The sequence below is a fragment of the Schistocerca americana genome, chromosome 4 (genome assembly GCF_021461395.2).
Source record: "Schistocerca americana isolate TAMUIC-IGC-003095 chromosome 4, iqSchAmer2.1, whole genome shotgun sequence".
NCBI lineage: Eukaryota > Metazoa > Arthropoda > Insecta > Orthoptera > Acrididae > Schistocerca > Schistocerca americana.
Window position 1 is genome coordinate 818719790 of NC_060122.1, and position 15235 is coordinate 818735024.

The 15235-nt window shown below is 35.1% G+C and overlaps 1 protein-coding gene across 1 annotated transcript in view; it reads right to left on the reverse strand.

Moving 5' to 3' along the window:
* LOC124613827 (titin) overlaps positions 1-15235 on the reverse strand; it is a 524266-nt gene that overhangs the window by 311680 nt on the left and 197351 nt on the right. Inside the window, exons 60-65 of the mRNA XM_047142550.1 lie at positions 14770-14923; positions 14553-14686; positions 14115-14346; positions 13701-13872; positions 8296-8482; positions 6091-6269 (exon numbers count right to left, since the gene is read on the reverse strand). Of these exons, the coding sequence (XP_046998506.1) occupies positions 6091-6269; positions 8296-8482; positions 13701-13872; positions 14115-14346; positions 14553-14686; positions 14770-14923 (1058 nt within the window). The remainder of the gene's footprint in view (positions 1-6090; positions 6270-8295; positions 8483-13700; positions 13873-14114; positions 14347-14552; positions 14687-14769; positions 14924-15235) is intronic.

Genomic DNA, 15235 nt, shown 5'->3' on the forward strand with positions numbered 1-15235 from the left:
GGCCACCAAGATTTCCAGACTTTATGCCATTAGATACTTGTTTATGAGGTTGGAAGAAGCCTGAAATGTACAAATGAATGGTAAATATCCACATAAACTGCTTGGTCGCATCATGGATGCTGCTACCCTCATTAAAAAAACATGCAGGGACACTGCATGACAAGTGACACATGTTCTTTCCATGAATGCACAAATGCATTGATATTCAAACATTTGTTGTAAACTGTACAACAGCTGCAATGTGGCATAAATGATACTGATTAGAGGCAAATGTATTAAAAAAAAAAAAGATGTCATGATTACTAACTGTTGTACATGCGCTCATGAGTAAACCTGACAATGTACTCAATAATACATAAAATGAATAATGATGTACATTAAATGTATACTATCTCAGAAAATATTCAGAACGGGGCATATGTCCATATGAAGTTTTCTTTGCTTCAGATGATTATTTCTGTCATATCACTGAATACTCACTACTCCTCCTGTGACACCATGTATATTGTGCTTCAACTTGCTTATATAATTACCTCAAAACATTTGGAAACTTATTGTAAATCCCTATTATTCAAACACTTACATCCACATCCCCCCAAAGCATTCAACTTTGAATTGTGCACTCTGGTGCATGTTCTCAAACCCTTTAGTGAGCGTTCTGCTACATGCTTCTCTGGGAAACTTGTTTAAGAACTCTCTATGGGCAGACACAGTAACTTCTAGAGACTTAAAATAATGCACACAGAAGGTTTTTAGCAACATTGAGAGGAAAAAATAAATCACATGGAATAACAATTACAATATGAGATGAGCATGAAAGTGTAAGGATTCACAAGAATTCCCAAGAACTGTCCCTTTTTTTGATCAGTTTGTGAACAGTTAAATTATTGTGGAAGAGGAAGATACTATAATGTCATATCTTTTGTCATTCTCCAGATTTCTTTATTAAGGCTTACAAAGGTACAATGCATCAACTTATGTTTAAGAAAGGACATGTCTTTCCTTTTCCAAAATTCTCACTTTTCTTGAATGAATGTCACTGGGACAGACACCAACACATTACTTATTACTTGTCTCTAGTCCAATTTGGACAGCCACATTCTATCATCAGTTACAAAGCTGACTACTGGTTTCCACATGCCAGAAAAAAAAAATCATCAAGCATATGTTGTCTGAACTTCAAATGATGATGCTGAAACATGTGTTTCCACTAAATTATGTGGTGAGATGTCTATTGGTTAAAATTTTCTTGTTTTGCAGATTCATTATAAGACAGCAGAACATCCGAAGCGAACAATGGATGTGGTGGTAAATGCAGCAAGCATCCACTGAAAGTATTCACTGAGCACAAAATGTGATTCCTTCTGTAGAGGCAGTACTGGACACACAGAAAGTCTGCCATCTAAGTGGAAATTTCTGTCATCCCTGAATTTGTTGAAAGACCACAGCTACAGAAGGAAAATAATTGCAAAATATCAAACGTAATCATTCAAGACTCTGACTCAGGTACACTTAAAAACTGTAAAAAATCATCTACTGGAAAGGCATTCATTCTACTCTTGTTTTATCTCTGCAGCTGACACAGAATACTGTGTAAGAAACAATGGAGAGATGATAGTTCCAACAATAGATTAAACTGACATACTTTAAAGTGCAACTACAGAGTGGAAAAAATCAATACTCTGAGAGCAGTCTCTCATAATATCCAAGAAGAAAATATTTTGTAAGCAATCAAAGCAATCAAGAATTCTCTAAAAACGTGAACACAGACATATAGCAGTATAATATTCACAACCAGTGATTAGAGTTAAGTGACAAATAGGAAAAAGTAATGGCAGTTATACAATGCACAACTACCAAATTCTGCAGCTTCCATGTCTAGAGACAACAAGAAGAAGGAAGAATAAAGAAACCTATACATATTCCATTTCGTTGTTATGCACATCATTAAGATGATGTTAACCTTATAGACATAATAAATTTATACTGAATTTGTAATCATATAGAAATGTCATTTGTGGCAATTTACAAAATGGAAATAGTGTTCAAAATTATCTGTGTTTGCAATCACATAAATGTACCAATAAAATATTTGAAATTTAAGATTTCTGACTTTCTATTTTGAATATACTATAGTAAACAGTTTCACACGAAAAGAACATAAGATGTAATCTCCTTACATGGTGTATCACATAGCAGGTAAATATATCTTCGTTTGCTAATACTGAGTCACAAGGAAATAAGTGTTTCATCTTACACTCACTGTGGCACATCATAGAACGTCACACAGCTTTAAATTTGAAGAAATGTGTTTTGGTTTCAAGTTAACCTCTTGACAAAAGTTTTATGATTTATCACAAGTACAGCAATGTACAAATTGACAATGATATTTAGATGTCTTATGTGGAGAAATAACAAAATAGTACCAAAAAGAACCTTCTGTTTTGGTGAAACACACACACCCGCAAACAAAAAGGATACTGCTCATTTTAAGTGATCATGTATATTTATTTACAAAGCAATATTTGCTTATTCCTAGCTTAAGTTTCATTTAATGGTTGTTGCAAAAGAGAAGCTTAAATCAGACTAGGCTTTCCCAAACAACTAGCCTTTATCAACATCTACATCAACATCTACACACTTCAAACAACTGTGAAGTGGATGGCAGAGGGTATGTCCCATTGTACCAGTTATTAGAGTTTCTTCTCATTCCTTTCACATACTGAGCATGGGAATAATGTTTTTTAAATGCCCCTGTGTGTGCTGTAATTAATCTAATCTTGTCATTAGGATCCCTATGTACATGATAAGTAAGGGGTTACAGTATAGTCCTGGAATCATCGTTTAAAGCTGCTACTTGAAATTTTGTAAGTAGGCTTTCTACAGTGTATGTCTGTCTCCAAGAGTCCACCATTCAATTTCTTCGGCATCTCTGTGACACTCTCCCACTAGCCAGATAAACCTGTAACCATTTGTGCTGCCCTTCACTATATAAGTTCAATATCTCCTGTTAGTCCTATTAGATGTAGGTCCCGCACATTTCTAGCAATAGTTTAGAAATAAATGTCAGCTTAAAGTATAGGTTTTTTTTCTTTCTACCAATTATTCCAAATCCACTTACAGACCTCATGTATAAATTTCTGTGAAGAATCATAAAGAACCATATTTCTTCTTACACAGTGTGCTACTGAACCTGTGGTGAAAATTGTTTACCGCAATTTTCTTCTCTGAGTTGTATTTACATGTTCCAACATTGTACTCTTTTCTACGTGGCGCAATTGTTGTTTTAATGTACTTGAAAGGTTTCTGTCGGCATGTGAAATATATAAGAAATTATTTATTACATTTCAGTTCACCAACTTCGAAATAATTGTATTAATTAGCTTTCATTTGACTCCTGAGATGCTCAGAACCAGAAAATCTTGCTTAGCTGTAGCTGAAAAGAAATATTCACAATTTACCTAACAAATGTAATTTAACAGATAACTGTTTATGTGTAAGTCCTACAAGGTGCCAATCTGGTTTAAGACTGAGGATAAAAGTGCAGATAATATAGAAACACAAAAATCGAGAGAAGATAGATTGAGCACAGAAATACATAGAAATTAAGAGGTTCTATGAGAAAATGATGTGGAATTACATAATTAATTAGAGAATGGGGCAGCAAAGAAACTGCATATGTAGATAGTCTGATTTAATTTTAGACACACTACAACAGTCAAGAAGAGTAAGAAAAATCTATGCAAAACATCAACAGTGTGGGAGGAAAGGGTGTGGAAGGGGGAAGAAAGGAGGGGGGAGCATGTAACAGTTGCTTTGAGGGTAACAAGTTCCTACTGAAAACAAAGCATTGTACTACTGATTAGTCTCCTCATTTGTCAAACACAAAGAGCATCAGCTTTTCAATAGCAAAGTCTGCAAAGTAAGAATTAGTAAGATGATGTGCTTCTTCTCCACGTCAACAATTCACTTAAAAGCGAAAATGGAATGACAAATACAAGGCAAACCTTACACATTTTTTCCAAATTTGATTGCATCAGCAACTGTTATTGTTTCAACCATCAATCCTAAAAATGGTTTAATTGTATCTTCCAGTTCTGTCACCTTCCAGCTACCCTTTTCATTTTAGTATGACTACTGCATCCTACATCAACACTCTACATTATATATTCGAATTTAGGGCTGCCCCTGCATTTCTTTCCTTCAATCGCCTGCTCAACATCAGTTTGTGACAACAACTCATGTTGTAACATGTGTCCAGTCATTCTATCTCTTCAATACATTATGGTCTTTACGATGTTTTTCTTCATCCTCATTCATTGATTGCAGGGTGTCCTTGCTCCTTTCTCAATCACTCCACAATGTCTTCAGCAATCTCCTGCAACACCACATTTCAAAGGCTTCTAATTGCATCATTTCTGTATTTCCCATTATTCATATTTTGCACCCATACAGACTTGTTCTCCAAACATAGCTTCATATTAAGTTTTCAATTTTTGTATTTGTCTCATGACATCTATTCTACATAATCTGCTCTCATTTTGCTAAATTTGTGGTAAACTCCATTTCTGTGTGACTTATATTGTTGCTGGTCACTTTCAAGATTTTGTAAATTTTCATCACTCTATTTATTCTAGTATCTTATATGTCACCTACAGCTGCTTTCATTCTGCCTTCTTCAGTCTTACAACACTTTCTGCTGCATATACTACACCTCTTTAAAACACAATTCCATTGACTTTCCATACCAATGACTCTTTGAAGGCTTATTGTTTCTTTTATCAAGTCTATTTCCCAGGCAGTTTGAATTTCTGGTCCCTTCACCTTCTCTAGTTGATAATGTTTCAGCTGATTTCTTTTGATTTCTTGATTTTCATCTGGCTTTTAATTAGCACTAGTTTATGGTCATGATCAATTTTAGCAGCCCTATAACTTACACTGAATTTTTATTTTACCAAAATATAGTCAATCTGATAACTATTTGTTCCCCTGGCATCTTCCACACACATTTCGAAAAATTTTATTCTCAACAACAATCTTATGTCCAGTACAGAATTTTTTAAATGTTTCTTCCTTTTAAATTTGCTTGGGAATACAGACCTCACATGCAATTCAAAATGTTTGTTGTGTATCAATTGAACAAAATTTTCTTGTCTTCCTAGCATTGACATTTTGGAGTGTATCCTCCATAATTTGGAGAACATATATGGTACTCTCCTTCCATCTTCTGGCCTTGGACCTTCTGAGTACTTTACCAGACAGAGAGCACCTGTCTTCCGAAATATTATGCACTCATTGTGATCTGACTTGGTAAGAAAGCTAAGAAGATATTAATGCAAGGCTGAAATCTTCCTGCTATTTTCCCTTTATTGCCTTCAATAATTAGTGCACTTCAGTCTTCCATTATGATTAAATGTCTCATCCTCTTTGACCCATTAATATGAACATACACTTCTCTAATTTCATTGTCACGTACATGTGTGGTTAGCATGTACACTTACATATTATAATATCTGTATAATATCCATTCAATTTCACTATCAACAATCTTTTTCTTTGCTGTAGATAGCACTTCACTGTCAATTTGTGTTTTCAGCCTCAGCAGTCACAGAGAGAGTTTATTTGTGTGTGAGTTGTGCATGTGTCAATATATGTGCTCTCTACTTTAGAACAAGGCTTTTTGGCTGAAAGCTCAAATGTACAGCAGTCCTTTTGTTGCATCTGCCTCAGACTCAAAGTCTCTCTATGTGGTGAGAAGAAGTCTATTCTTTCCATAATATTGTCTTATTCCATCTGGGATTTTTCATGGTTTAACTTTTCCTTCCTTTCAGATTCTTACTACTGTTCTTGTACTATCTTCTTTACTGGCACATTACTAATACTGATGCAGAGGCTAAGAAGAAAAAATTAACTGCAGTTAATGGAAAGGGATTTGGAGAAGCTGTTGTGTAATCTCAATTAACTTAGTGTAGCAAAAAATTTTTCAAATGAGCTAAACTGCACAACACTATCATTGAATAAAAACTGAATACTTAAAATTTAGGAATTTTCAGGTGTACACCTGAAAATCCAACATAATGGTTTACCAACCTCTTTCAGTTTGGAATAATAATCTTCACCCTTCTTCTTCTTTACTGTTTGCTGCCATTCAGTTTCAGTCTCAGTAGAAACTTTCTTCTGATGTTCACTGATGTCCACATGTTGGAGCTGAGCCCTTTCCAGTTCAATGCGCTCTTTCTGATACTGAGTGAGATCATAGTCATACCATGCTGTAGCACAAAAAATAGTAATTAATAATGATTGTTATTATGGCAAGTAGCTGCCTACCTTCAAGTTCTTATAGTTTCACACATGCTTATTGATAATAGCATGACTGAACATAACATTGTGCATGAAACAGAAACGAAGTGCATTTTTCTTTTTTTTTTTTTTTTTTTTTTCAAGTTACTTATAATTATGTCAAAAAAATTATTAAGCTTTGATCATGTCAACAATTTGCTTTTATGTACTGTATTGACCATTTAAAAAATCTCATCCATGCTGGCAAGTCACAATTCAACAATTAAAAATTGAGGTGAAACAAAAGAAACTAAATAAAATACTGATGCTTAATAAGAGTGCAATACATAACATAGTGACCTAATAGCAAAAGGAATGACCGAAACCAGGCTGTTTATAAAGCCAGTATTTCATTTGTCTTATGCACTAAACATGGAAGTTATATTTCCATTTTCAGATAAACAAATAAACAATACAGAAGATTTTTTTTTTTTTTAATTTCCAGTCAGAAGAATTACTTAGTGGCATGCAAAGATATAAGAAATTAATGCAGACATATTTATTTTATTAGTCATGCATTAACAAAAATAGTTAAGAAAAGTAATTCAAAGCAGAAATTCAAGGAAACGGCATTTTAAATGTTAGTCCTGGATAGGTCTTATTGTTGAAATAAGAATTCAGTAAAACAAACAGATTTCACAGTGAGGTAATATCCTACACATACGTTAGGCTTGCTCTGTCAGTGCCTTTATAGATATTCAGAGATGAAAGGAAATTGTTTTACTGAATGTAAGTCAAAAATCGTCAACATATATATCTGAATTAAAACAGGAAGAAATGATAAGAAGTAACATAAGAGGTAAAATGTGAAAAAAACTGTAAAAAGCAACATAAAAAACTAATGTCATCAAAAAACACCATACCTTATCATCTCCTCTTTTGGTAGCATGAAGATAAACAAAGATGTCACTTTGGTCTTTATTCTGAGACCACTGCCGAAGCGGTCCACCAAGGCCAACCATAAAAGCGAAGCAGGCACAGAGGAATAGGATGTAGGTGTGGGATATGGTCTTTGTGTCAATGTCACAGGTGTCTAGTGTCAGCAGTTGTCTGTCATTTGTATTAGTGTTAGTAAAAATAGCTTCTGGAAGTGCAATCCATTAATATGAATACACTTTTTGTCTTTTTATGCCATTAAATAATAAATGAGACGAGGTACCACAAACAAAAAAAGATATTTAAAATTACTCATCTCATATTACATTTCTGTGTTGTATAATATTAAAAACAACTATTTTAGTTTATTTGTTTGCTCACTGAAACAACAATAACAATTCATTTCCACAAAGCCCTCTCCAACTCCAGTCAAATCACTGGCAAGGGGCATCGTTGATAGAAAATAAGTAATTTTTCAATAATAACTCAAAAGATGAAGTCATGATAAAAGTAAAGAACTGTTCAAGTCTATTGGTTGGGAAATACAACTTGCTATGTCAGCACCGATTGTACTCATGTTTTAATGGAGTGCACTACCTCTGTAATGTTTTGTAAAAGAAAAAGAGAGAGAGAGAGTGAATAGCAGTGTAACACATGTGTCAGTAATGGCTGTGGATTTAGTGTGATTAGATGCATTTATGTCAACTTGTGGTTTATCTGACATGTTTTTTTCTAGTTTTTCAGTAAAGCTTCATTTATGTATATTGTTTAGTAATTATACTGTAACACATAAGAAAACTTATATTTACTCTTACAATACTTCAGAAAACCTTCACAATAATCTGAAAGAAAGAAATACTTTGCAGTAGACCGAAAGTACTATTATCAGCATGTTTGAAAAGTAAATTCCTTGCTGTGCTCTCCTTCTTTGCAGACAGTATTAAAATATCATAATGCAAGTACAATATTTTGCATATCAAGCTTCAGAACTACATTTTCAATGTGTTTCCACTTTATCTAAACTCAAACTTTTGTACCAAAAACATAATGGAAAAACAATAATAAAATTCTATGACTTACGTCGTGGTGAGTTCTTTAGTACTCCACGGTAATCATCCATACGTGCTTTCACAGTAAGTTCCGTAGTAGCTATTGCTTCTCCCACTGAGTTGCGAGCAATAATCTCAATCTTGCCATGGTCATATTGTCGTGTCTTGGGAATATCCAAGTGCCACATACCATCATACGTCAGTCGGTAGCGAGTACCCTGAAAATTACAGATTATGTTGCTGTATATAACAACTGGCTATGCTTCTGAGACAGTTTTATTGAGCTTCCATTTCCTTGAGCTGCTTCATTATTTAGCAGACTCTTGCCTTATTTATCAGACCTGTATGTATAGTAATACCAAAAGTGAACAACATGTTTCACAATGCAGCAATATTTCTTTTTTTGTAAGTAATAAGAGAGGTAAACTTTTATTTACAGCAATTTCACCTGTTACAACAGAAAATGAATGTTTCATTGTGTTAGTTACTTCACTTAACAAAAACGGGAAAATGAGATGAATTAAATATTGTGTGCACAAGAAAGTTTCATGAGGTGATGGTAGAAGTTTCAAGTTGGAAGTCTTTTTAATATAAAAATTAATGAAAAATGTAAAAATACTATAAATTTAGTGGATGCCATGACAATGATCAAATTTTCTTTTAAGATGTGCTCTATAGCTTTTCTTCTTCTTCTTCTTCTTCTTCTCATTCTTCTTCTTTTGTTTCACCTGACTTTTGGGGTACATTAAATCAATCCAATTTAACGCTCTGTGCCTTTCTGTTAACCCAGTATTGTCTCATTCTTTCTGATCTCACTTTCCTTTTTTCTTCAGAGACTTGGATTATTCGATTGGTTTTGATTTTGACTTGGAACATCTCTTTCTTGCCTTTCGTTAGCCTTTCGTATGGTACGTGTGAGTATATTTTATGTGATTTCGAGTTCTCTTAAATCCTTCTCCATGTCCTAAAACCAGTTGGACTGGGTTTCATTGTTGCAGATGTATTCAAAAAATATATATTTTTTTTTTCATCTATTTGATTTCATTCTCAGGAAGTGTCAATAAAAAACAATTCTTCTTTTCCTCGTTGTGTTTGAGAGTTTTTTGGTAATTTGGTAAAGGGTTTTATTCCTGATGTGGATTAGTTTGTTGTTGTGGAATCTGGGTTAAGGATTGTACTTATTATGTTCCTTCTTTGATCTCCTGCCTCTCAACTGGACCATGGTTGATGGTGGGCAATGTTTTGGCTACATACAGGGCTTCCTGTTTGATTATTGTGTTATAATGTCTTATTTTTACATTGTACGAGAGGGATTTTTTGTTATATGTGTTTTTGGTGAGTTGGAACTTTTACTTCATCTAGATTCCATTGCCTTTTTCTTGAGGACATTCCAGCTGATTCATTCTCCAAGATATCTGAATTCTTTGGCAATCTCTATTTCTTCTTTTCCCATTTCAAAATGCTATGGTGACTTTTTTTCCATTATCTTGGTCTTTTTGCAGGAGATTTTGAGACATACTTTTTCTGCTTGTTTTTGTAGTTAGAGGGCGTGTTCTTTAGTTTCTTCCCAGGTCTGGGTTAGTAGGGGTATATCATCTGCATAGGCTAGACAATTGACTTTGATGCCTTTTTTTTCTTCCTAGACAGTTTCCACAATGGATCTCCATATTCCGCTCTCCGACTAATTTTTCTAGAGTGCAGTTAAATAGTAGTGAGGAGAATCTATGTCCTTACCATGAGCCAGTTTTTGTCTCAAAAGGGTTGGAGAGTTATTCCATTAATTTGACTCTGGAGTATGTCTTGGTTTCTCTGATTAGGTTTATGAATTTTTTTTTCTAAGTTTAATTCTTTTAGCATAGATATGAGAGATTCCTAGTCTACTCAGTCATATGCTTTATGAAAATCAATGAAAGTGATACCATATGATTTTTCTCTTGATTTTTGGTAGACCATGAGGTTTAGAATGTGGGTAGGATCTTCTTTTCGTGAAAGCCACCACAGCTTTCATTAAACTCGTTTTTATCTACAACCACCACAAAGCACTAACATCTTTGATCTTTGTGTTGTGTCAGTGTGTGTGTGTGTGTGTGTGTGTGTGTGTGTGTGTGTGTGTGTGTGGGCACGCACACGCCTCATCAAAGAACCACTTCCGTGTGATAACATAGCTATCATTCTCTTTTGTGGATGCTTGTCAACAGCTTATCACCTCTGCTATTCGGTGAGTGGTCTCCTTTACTCCTGCATCATTTATTTTAAAATGTGCTATGTACTCATAGTAGTACTGTAGTAGCATTCAGTACTGTGAGAGAGTATGGTACGACACTATCTAGCATAGAACACAATAGTTGTGTTCTGGGCTAGTTCATGTCTTACCGCACTTCAACCATGCATACATACATCACACATTTTAAAATTACAGACATGTGGTCTACAGTATTATGAAAGTTGCTACTCACCATATAGTGGAGAAACTTAGTCACAGATAGGCACAACAAAAAGACTGTTCCCAATAAAGCTTTCAGCCACACTCACTCTGTAGCCTTAGACTGCAGTCATGTGCTGTAAGTTGTGTGTGTGTGTGTGTGTGTGTGTGTGTGTGTGTGTGTGTGTGTGTGGTGTGTGTGAGTCTATTGTCTATTTTTGACGAAGGCCTTATGTGCTGAAAACTTTATTTGAAACAGCCTATCTGTGACTCAGCATCTCTGCTATATGGTAAGTAGTAACTTTCCTTTTCATAAGTTTGTTACATTCTATCCTGGATTTTCCATTGTTAGACATGTGGTATACATTACTTTAATGTGTTATTTTTATGTCAGACAATGACATGCTGTTGAAACTAGTTGCAGAATAATGAATATTTTAGCAGCTTTGTGGTGGTTGTGCATAAAAGTGATCAAATTGCCCAAAAGGATGAAAAATGATCAAATTGCCCAAAGGAAGAGGGCATATCTCTTTATGAAGGTTGAAAGTGAGGAACAGAACATTCAGACCCTAGGTTGAGAATGCCCCACAGGTTGTGACAATGAAAGAAGGCAAAGATGAAGAAGAAAGAGTGAAACAATGGAAAGGCCAGGCTGGAATCTCAATAATTATGAAAAAGATAGACTGTTAAGCACCACAAGGATGACACATTAAGTTAAGGACAAGAACAACAAAACAATTGATACACATTAAACTTTTGGCCAAAATGTTTATCAGAGAAAAGAAACACACATGTGTTCACACAAGTAAGCACATCCCACACACAAATAACTGCTATCTCTGGCTCCTCAGACCAAACTGAAACTTAAACATGTCGAAGTGGAACATCAACCCATTGTGGAGCAGAGAAGGGGAGGAATAGCAGGATACAAGTAGGGGAAGAGGTATCGATGCTGCCCAGCAGAGCATGCAGGAACTAGAGATGGCAAACAAGGCTATCCAAGGCATCAGGGAGAGGCTGCGAGGAATGGAAGGGAAAAACAGGAGAAGAAAGGAGAGGAGCAGAGAAGGGGAGAAGCTCAGTGGGTGCATTGGTAGAGAGCAGTGGACTATGAGGGTGGGGACACGAGTTGGGAGGAGCTGATAGGACAGAGGGGGCAGAAACTTTTGGGTGGAAGCTGTGGAGACAGGGTACCATAGGTTGGGGCCGGCATTATTTTGAGAGTTCAGAAAAGCTGATGGTGAAAGGCAAGACACAGATGGCCCAGCTTGTGAAGCAGCCATTGAAATCAAGCATTTTATGTTCAGCTGCATGTTGTGCAACAGGATGGTCCACTTTGCTCTTCGCCACAGGTTTATAGTGGCCATTCATCCTGGTAGATAGCTCGTTGTTAGTCATATCACAAATAAAGGTAAGCGATAGAGTAGGAGGTCAAAGATAGCACACTGTTAAACACTGTACTAACTTCAGTTCACAGCATATAGAAGGGACAGCCTGAGAAGTAAAGATGTGTCAAAGAGGAAGAGAAATGAAAGGTGGAAATAAAAATGCAGTTGAGAAATAGAAGGAAAGGGAGAAAGAAAGGCTGAGAAATACTAATGTTCTAACAGAAGATGGCAGTCTATAACCCAGATGTTGAAGTAGTAGGAGGAGGAGAGGCTAATGATGGGTCACTTTCTTAAATTTGAATTTGTATTACCTCCTATATGACTATGGGTAACCAGTTACACATTCTCACCCCAAAATACAAAAATCCACTGTATTATGTAGAAGGATGGAAATCCTGTGTATTAAATATTTTTATACTACAGTCCCTCAAAGAAATTAAAGGACAAGCATAGTATTAAATGAGCTGAACAATTCTAGAAGTTTTTAAAAAGGCAACTGCAAAAAAACTTGTACGCAGTATGCTTACTGCCAATTCTTACTGATAAAGTACTCATATGGTCTTGGCTGTTGCTTCATTATATGATTCTATAAAAATAATGGAGTGATTAGCAAAATATGTGTGCATTTCTATCAGTACACTAATAGAATAAGATATATTTCAAGGTGCTTTGTGGACCAGTCTGAGGTTTTTTATTAATGCTGTGTTTACTCACTTTTAATTTGCTATACAAAAAAGTTTTGGACTAACTTGTTCATTTAATGTGTGCAGTTCTCAACTTCTTCTGTACCCTATATGTCATTGTTCGTAGTTTGGACTAGCATAATATGGGCAGTGAAAAAAAAAAAAAAAAAAAAAAAAAAAAAAAAAACTACACTGTGCCAAATTAAAGCATTTTCAACTGTTTACTAGGCTACTGATTGTAATGGCAATTTAGGCAGCATAATTAGTATTGTTCATGTTATCAGCATACATAAAAGCTTAAAAAACCTTTTTGATATCTTCTGTGAATTGTTTGTCTATGTCTGCAACATAAGTAAAGTCAAAGAACTGAACATTTAAAGCTACTGTAGAATATTTGATTCCTTCACATAATAAGTCCAGTTTCACTTCTATTAATAGATCTTTTAATGTGAGTCATTGTTTTATGTTATGGAGATTAGGCAATGGAGATACAATCAATATCGATCATCTGCTTTCAAGTAAAATTACAGTATCTATATAATCGAAGGACTTGGGAAGTTCATAATTGGATCATACATAATATCCACCATAACTGAATCTGTCCTTGAAATTATAGAAGAAAATCATGTCATTTTAAAAGTGTGAGAGTCAGTTACTTACAATGCAAGCCCTAATGACAACTTTTCCTAAAGTAAAATACCTCTGGAGCTATGTTCTGAATAACGTGTTCTTTTCTCAGCATCTTTCTCTTATCTCTCGTTTTCATCCATGTGATTATGGTGGCACTGAGAGGGATCTACAGTAACAAAGATTTCTGAGTTGGCTTTCAAATCCATCTTCTGCATTAAATACAGTGTGTGTGTGTGTGTGTGTGTGTGTGTGTGTGTGTGTGTGAGTGTGTTTAGTGAGAGGAGCAAGGGATGATTTAATTCTTAGAACTTACATTAACGACAGTTTGCCCATTAACAACCCACATAAGCCTTGGACGGGGATGTCCAGTAACTCGGCAACAGAATCTTGCAGGTTCTCCTTCAACAGTAGTGTATGGTTCAGGTTTTGTAACAAAAACTGGTGCAGAACGAGGTTTTGTTTCTTCTTCTGGTTCTTCAGGTGCTCTGTGATAGTGATTAAACATAAATTATTTGGAAAAAATCATAATTACCTACAACTGTATCACATTTTCACTTTTATGGTATCTCGAGTACATGTACAGACACATATATATGAACACCTATCTGATACAAAGAGGACAAAATCATACTACATCTATGACTAATCATTGAACAGCTTAAATGTCTGTTACATTTTCAAAGCTGTAAAAATGGAAACCACACAAAGGCAGAAAATTAGTTCTTACATTTGCCAAGCTGCCTCCATTTCACGTATACGTTCAATGCTCTTCATTCCCTTTGGTAACTGAGATTCATAGATAATGCCAGGTTTCCCAGCAGTTCTGATTACAGCACGAGTCTCGTCCATACCGTACAGATTGGTTGCTCTGCACAAGTATTCGCCACTATCCTCAGGATACACCCACCCAAAATTCATGGCTACATAGCCAAAATCATAGATTGGTGTGAAACGGTTTTCTGTAGGAAAGAAATAAAAATGAGTTGCCGTATTGTGATGTTCTACTTTACAGTACAAATTCAAATGAAGGACAGAACTCATGAAATAAAGTGTTTTACTATTCACAGTTCAACAAAGGGAGACGCCTGACTGAAATAATGTTGATTATGCACCATGTTGTAATAGTATCTGTTCTAAATAACATTAAAATAGAAGTACCACTTACTGTGAGGAAGTGGTTTTCCATTCAGAAACCACTCAACTTTCATGTTTGGGTCTCCAACAGGTGCCAGCTGGCACTCAAACTTTGTAGTTTGCATTTCAACTAGTGTTGTCTGATCTTGTATCTGGGTCACAAATCTGTACATATAAATGCAAAATATTATAAAATATGGTGGGGAAAGAATATTAGCATTCATAATAATTTACATAATTAAGCTTACCTTGGTGGTTGCTTTTTATCAGGATCATAAAGATCATCCTCTGTCAAATGAATTTCTGATGTGTATTTCTTTATGGTGGCTTCCATCTGCATAAGGGCTTCAGACTTTTTCATTCCCTTAGGAACCTGGTTCTGTAGAATGATTGTTGGCAGCTCTAGAAACAAATTAGAAATTAGTCCACCCAGAAGAGTGATAAGAACAGCAAACGTTTCTTGATATTAAGTTATGATTTTTGAGTTTGGTTTGGTTGCTTTGTAAGTGTAATAAGAGCAGAATAATTTCTATTTTAAAGCTATAACATTTTATTTAAGAGATATTTTTTTATAAATGCAATCAAAGGTGAAGTATATAGTATTTTCTTCATGAAAATAATGAATGAGGTGTACATGGTAGTAAAATAGAAGACAAAAAAAGTGCACTCTTTCTGCTCACATCTCTTCACAACAGTTCCTGAATATTATAATTC